Source organism: Hyaena hyaena, unplaced genomic scaffold, assembly GCF_003009895.1.
Source record: "Hyaena hyaena isolate Hyena2069 unplaced genomic scaffold, ASM300989v1 scaffold_174, whole genome shotgun sequence".
In the NCBI taxonomy this organism is placed as follows: domain Eukaryota; kingdom Metazoa; phylum Chordata; class Mammalia; order Carnivora; family Hyaenidae; genus Hyaena; species Hyaena hyaena.
In genome coordinates this window covers 1,635,158-1,641,772 of record NW_024080806.1, presented here as the reverse complement: position 1 = coordinate 1,641,772, position 6,615 = coordinate 1,635,158, and the positions used below count along the sequence as shown (strand labels likewise).

General features: G+C 54.4%; 1 protein-coding gene across 1 annotated transcript; it reads right to left on the bottom strand.

Moving 5' to 3' along the window:
- Positions 1–5,193: 5,193 nt before the first annotated feature.
- Positions 5,194–6,182, bottom strand: UCN3 (urocortin 3). The gene is made up of 2 exons (XM_039240382.1): positions 6,142–6,182; positions 5,194–5,685 (listed from the first exon to the last, which is right to left on the bottom strand). Exon 2 carries the CDS (start codon positions 5,677–5,679, stop codon positions 5,194–5,196), a length of 486 nt encoding a protein of 161 aa, XP_039096313.1. The 5' UTR covers positions 5,680–5,685; positions 6,142–6,182.
- Between the last annotated feature and the right edge of the window lie 433 nt (positions 6,183–6,615).

Here is a 6,615-nt window from a genome sequence, read left to right as displayed (position 1 = left end):
CTCTCCCTCTCCCCCACTATTTTTTCCCTTCTTCTCCCCCATGGTCCTCCATTAAGTTCCTCCTAATCCTCCTATACGTGCAAACGTATGGTATCTGTCCTTCTCTGCCTGACTTATTTCGCTCAGCATAACACCCTCGAGGTCCATCCATGTTGCTACACATGGCCAGATTTCATTGTTTCTCATTGCCATGGAGTATTCCATCGTATAGATAAACCACATCTTCTTGATCCATTCATCCGTGGATGGACACTTAGGCTCTTTCCATGTTTTAGCTATTGTGGAGAGTGCTGCTATGAACATTGGGGTACACGTGCTCCTATGCATCAGCATTTCTGTATCCCTTGGGTAAATTCCTAGCAGTGCTATTGCTGGGTCATAGGGGAGTTCTAGTGTTAATTTTTTGAGGAACCTCCACACTGCTTTCCAGAGGGGCTGCACCAGTTTACATTCCCACCAACAGTGTAGGAAGGTGCCCATTTCTCCACATCCTCGCCAGCATCTAGAGTCCTCTGATTTGCTCATTTTAGCCACTCTGACCTGCATGAGGTGGTATCTCAGTATGGTTTTGAGATATCAGTTCTCACCTTTGGGTGTTTCCTCCCAGCCTTCTAACGTGTGGCGCACTCCGTTGTAGGGCACAGGATCAGGTGGGGCCCCCTGACTGTTCCTAAAACAGAATCAGATAGAGTCTACGCAGAGAGCCTTTGCCGAAGACCTCTGAGGATTGCCATATTCACCAGTAATCTCTTCTGCCAAAGTCACTAACACAGACCTGCGAACCCTACGCAGGCCCCTTCCAGCCTTGAGTGATACGGGGCATCCTCGATAATGAGAGGCAGGCATTGCCGTCTGTCCTGAGACACATCACCTGGTCACTGACGGGGCCCACGGCCAGGTAAGCAGCCTGTGCGCACACACGGTTGTGTCTCGGGAAGGTGACAGATTACTGTACATCGAGGACTCGCCAAAGCGTCAGTCCCAGTGTTAAACCCTTGGTACCAGGACGAGATCACCATGGACTTGGACTTGCCATAGTCTCCCACAGTACTCTTCAACTCGGCTCCTTGCCACTAGGTTGGAGCATGAGATTCTCCGGGAGCCGGGCTGCTCCTCTGTGTACTTCCCGACTGAGGAGAAGGCAGGGGGCAGGGGGCTTCCCTGTTTCTAAAACAATTAGGATTGACCCCAGTTCTCTCCCCGCCACGATTCCACAGAGTGCTGTCGAGGGTGGCAGGGGGAGCCGTGGCCACCTGGGGGTGTGGCTGTGGTCCTTAGCGCGTGTCGTGGATGTGACTGTGAACCCCCTCTGGCCGCGGCCGGCTCGCAGGTCAGGGCCGCCTCGGGAGCGGAGACTGCGAATGCCGGCGTTCTACACAAACCCGCATTTCCCGCTGTTGCTGGGCCAGTTTTGGCAAATCCCTAGTTGGTCGGCCGTGTGCTTATGCTCACCTTTAACTCACAGGCAAGGCTCCGAACTCACCTGCCGGGGACGTGATAATCCCAAGCCTGCACGGATGCCTGTGCTGCTCCTCCAGCGGCTCGCACGCCCGTGGGTCACCGGGGTTCATGGCAGCCCTGTGAGGCAGGGGCACGGCTGTCGTCTGTCTGCCCTTCGTGCGTGGGAAGGGTCAGCTCTGCGTGCAGGACCAGTGGTGGCATTGTGGCCACTTCCCAGCCGGGGAACCTAGGCCCGGCTCCCTCGCTTCCCTGAGCCTCTGTGTCTTCTTGTCTTTGAGTCTCTCCTAGGATTTTCTGACACAAGCAACTTTAGGTCCAACCCACCCTTCCCCCACCAGCAAACCCCACCACCTGAAGATAAATTTTAGCTTTAGGAGGTGGTGGTATATTTACACAAAGAGAAAGAGCACTCTGGTATTTGCAGAGATCTGTATCTTCTTCTTCTTTCTTAATGTTTTATTTATTGCTGAGAGAGAGAGAGAGACAGTGTGAGCAGGGGAGGGTCAGAGAAAGAGGGAGACACAGAATCTGAAACAGGCTCCAGGCTCTGAGCTGTCAGCACAGAGCCCGATGTGGGGCTCGAACCCACGAACTACAAGATCATGAGCCGAAGTCGGACGCTTAACCAACTGAGCCACCCAGATGCCCCCTGTGTCTTCTTTTTACTACCCTCTTGATTGGGGATTTTGTAATGCAGCTACCATGGTTTAAAAACAAAAACAACAACAACAAACACACACACACACACACACAAAACATAAAGGAAAAGCCAAAGAAAACCCACAGTATTTTTTTTTTAACCACTTACCAAAGTCCACCAGAAGCCACTGTCTTTAAAGCTTCTCCCATCCAGCCATTATCTGGACAGGAGCCGGCAGTGACACTGAGCCTGCTTTGCGATACCAGCTCCAACTTAAAAAAACATTATTTATTTATTTATTTATTTATTTATTTTTTTAATGTTTTATTTATTTCTAGGAGAGAGAGAGAGACAGCGTGAGCAGGGGAGGGTCAGAGAGAGAGGGAGCCACAGACTGAAACAGGCTCCAGGCTCTGAGCTGGCAGTCAGCACAGTGCCCGACGCGGGGCTCGAACCCACGAACCGCGAGATCATGACCTAAGCGAAAGTCGGACGCCTAACCGACTAAGCCACCCAGGCGCCCCTAAAAAAACATTTTTTAAAAAAATGTTTGTTTATTTTTGAGAGAGCCAGCGGGGAGGGGCAGAGAGAGAGGGAGACACGGAACCCAAAGCAGGTTCCGGGCTCTAAGCTGTCAGCACAGAGCCCAATCCGGCTCCTGACTCGAAACTCACAAGCCGTGCGATCCTGACCTGAGCTGAAGTCAGACGCCCAACCCACTGAGCCACCCAGGCGCCCCACCAGCTCCAACTTTTATGTTCTAGTTTTCGGTTGTTCGTGAAACTAAAAATGTGACCCCCGCCCCCTGCTTAATTTTTTTCATCAGCCAGGTTCATCCCGTTTCCTGTCCTTTTGTGTGAACAGAATATGCATTATCAGAGCAAAAATCAACAGAGATAAAGTACAAATGTAAAAATGCTCAAAATGGAAAAAATAATAAGTGCCTTAAACTATACTTGTGAGAAATCAGTGAGATCACGTGCATGAAGCAGGGTTCCTGGGGCATCAGCGGGGGGGGGGGGGGGGGGGGGGGGGGGAAGGAAGGGTTGCTTGGAGACCCTAGACTGACAGAAGGGTGTTCTGGGTCTCGGGCCAGGGTTCTTTCTGCTCTGCCGTGGGGCTTCTCCAGGATGGGAACAGGTTACACACAGTTTGGGGTTTTTGATCATTGGTCCTGTTAAGAGATTAGGTAGTTTTCATCTCAAGTTTAACTTAGCATGTCCAGCTTGACTTCTTCCAGTAATTTCTGCCAGAAGCAGGGTTGCTAAGTTAAAAGTAAAATGGGGGCACCTGGGGGGCTCAGTCAGTTAGGCGTCCGACTCTTGATTTTGACTCAGGTCATGATCTCACGGTGTGTGACACGGAGCCCCACTCCCGGCTCCACACTGACAGTACAGAGCTTGCTTGGGATTCTCTCTCTTCCTCTCTTTCTGGCCCTTCCCTGCTCGCTCGCTCTCTCTCTCTCTCAAAATGAATAAACTTAAAAAAAAAAAAAAGGTAAAATGAATATGTAGGGGCACCTGGCTGGAACATGCAACTCTTGAGCTCAGGGTTGTGAGTTCGAGACCCATGTCGGATATAGAGATTACTTAAAAATAAAATCTTAAAATAATGAATTTGTAACTTGGGTGTTTTCAAAGTGCCTTTCTGGCATTTATATCCCTGCCAGCCAGCCGTAGAGGAGGGTGGCTAGTCACCTCACCCGTGGAGTCTAGGTTAGTCGTCACACTTCCCAACTTTAGATGGACATTTACAGACAACCTGAAAGGTGAGACGTGGTATATGAGTGCAGTTCTCATAGGGATGACATTCAGCAGCTTCTTGTACGTACAAGGATCGTGTGTGTGTGTGTGTGTGTGTGTGTAGGTAGAGGGAAGGAGAGAGGGAGAGAGAGATGTATTCACATCCTGGCTATTGGGTGTGGGGGGTTGTTCTTTTCTTCTCAAGTTTGAGCAGCCCCGTGCATTTCGTCAGTAAGCACCTTGTGTTCATCTGACTGGCAACCGTTTGTGTAATCTGCCATTTATCTGTGTTTGTTTGCTTCTGGGGCTGGTGGTAGTGCTCGTTGCAGGTGTGCGTGTGTGTTGTTTACTGTGAAGTCATGGCAACGCGCATCAGTTCCTATCATGTATTTATGACATCACCGCGCAGAAGGGAGAACCAGATGGGAATCTGGCCGTCAGTTCTTGCTGAGGTCTCTTCACAGTGCACTTTTACTCCATTACACCCTCTCATCTCCGAATTCCTCACATATTTTTTTGTACCCGTCGCTATCACTTTGCAGTTCACCACTCACACAGCCCCGGGGGGTATTGGCTCTCTTTCAAGCCTGAGACTTGACTGTCACTGAGCTGCTGACTCCGGCAGAGCAGAGGCCTGGCCTCACACACCGGCTTCTCCCACAGGCCGGCGTCAGCCAGACACTTGCTGTAGGTCCGATGAACGCCTGCTAACGGCCCAGCGACCCCTTGCCCAGCCGTGGAGGGGCTTGGGGTGTCCCGAGAGCTCTCTCCCCACAGCCCCGTGCCCTTTCTAGAACAGACCCAGGTGGGGCCAGCCCGGGGGCTCGAGCCTGAGCGACGGCTGCCAGGGCCCTGCTGGCTTGGCCTTTCCAAGCCCTTCTTTACCCACTCCTGGGACTTGCAGAACGGCTCCGGCCCGGGAGAGACGGGGAGTGGACCATCAGCTGCCTCCCTCATTCCCCTCCCCCTTTGCACGCCCAGAGGCGTGAAGGCCCCTGGCTGAGGAAGAGGAACGCGAGTCAGCCCAGGGTTGCAGAAGCCAGTGGTTTTAATGGAGGTGAGAGGGCAGGGAAGGGGTCCAAAGGCAGGATGGTGAGCGCGCGCCCCCTCTGCTGGGTGCGCTGGGGTGCGGGGCGGGGAGGAGGGGCGTGGGGAGCGGTCCCGGGGAAGGAGGAGGGAGAGCAAAATGTGGGGAGGGGGTTAGGCCCGCGTCTGTGCAGGGGGCGGTGCGGCTCCCCTGTGCCTGTGTGCGGAGGCGGAGGGAGGGTGGGGCAGTGAAGCAGCCCGCACAAGGTCCCTCAAGGTACAGAGCAGCGGCCGGACCTCGCCCGCCCTTGGCCGCGCCCGCCTCTACTTGCGGCCGACCTGAGCCATCAGGTGCGCGTTGGCGGCCGCCTTGGCCTGCAGGGTCTTGGCCTTGGCGATGTTGAAGAGGATGTTCATGATGTTAGTGGGGACGTCGAGGGACAGAGTGAACTTGGTGCGCCGGTCGCTCCTGGCCTTGTCCTGGGCCGGCCTTGCCCTGAGCTGCGCTTGGGACAGGTATTTGTAGCGGCCGCCCCCCGAGCTGGGGAAGGGCCCCTTCTTCCTGTCTTCCCCCCACACCTGCGCCGCGTCCCCCCCCGAGGCCGGGCCCTGGCCGGGCGGGGACGGGAAGCTCCTCTTGCTCGGCAGCGGCGCGGCGTCCGGCGGGCCCGGCTTGGCCTCCGACAGGGCTGTGTTGAGGCCGCCGAGGAAGGACTTGGCTTTGTAGAACTTGTGGGTCAGGCCTGGCCTGGCGGCTCCGGGGCGCAGCAGCAGCAGCAGCAGCAGCAGGAAGTGTGCGGGCGTCGGCATGTCCCCCTGGAGTAGAACACAGGCCGGGCCGGGGTGTGAGGAGGGCTTGAGCTCCCAAGGGCAGGGCTGAATTTCACTAGGGCTTTGCTCCTGTTCAACAGCGGGTCCCAAAGCCGGGTGTCCAGCCAGCAGGAGCATCGGGTATTTGTTAGAAATGCAAAGAATTCTCAGGTCTTGCCCCAGAACTACTTGATCAAAAAGCCAGGGGCCAGCCATCTGGGCTGTAATAAACCCTTCATTCAGGTGATTTCTGATGGCTCAGGTCACGATCTCACGATTCAGGAGTTCAAGCCCCGCATCGGGCTTTGTGCTGACAATGCAGACCCTGCTCAGGATTCTCTCCCTCTCTCTCTCTCTCTCTGCCCCTGCCCTCTCAAAAATAAATAAACATTTAAAAATTAATTTTAAAAATTTAAATGCCCTCCCCACCCTCTGCCCAGCCTCGGTGCGGCAGCAGCTCACAGTGTGTCAGAAGGCGATCGGGGTTTGGGCTGTGTGTGGTCACCGTGCCTTAGGAGCATGGTGACCTGGGCAGAATTTAGCTCCTGTGTCCCAGGACCGAGCCCAGCCCGCACCCCGCCTGGCCACGCTCTCTCCAGCTCAGAAATAAGGACATGTGATCCTGTACAGTACCGTCACCTTCGTGCACGAGACAGAAACATGAGGTCGAGGGGTGGGGTTTCATGTGCTCCTCCCAGAGGAAGGACTGCTGGGCGCCCTGCACACCGACGTCACGACACCCCCGGGCACTCCTGGGTGCGCTGCGGACCGGACCACTGGACCATCCCAGGAGGTGCGAAGAGCAAAAGGCCACCCTCTTCACTTTGGTTGCTTTACCTGAACTTGGAGTTCCTTTTCTTTCTTTTTTGTTAAATGTTTATTTATTTATTGTTGAGAGAGAGAGAGAGAGAGAGAGATCAGGAGCAGGCATGGGGG

Bases quoted from the DNA above. Each gene is read 5' to 3' on its own strand.
- UCN3 (XM_039240382.1), bottom strand. From the start codon at position 5,679: ATGCCGACGCCCGCACACTTCCTGCTGCTGCTGCTGCTGCTGCTGCGC.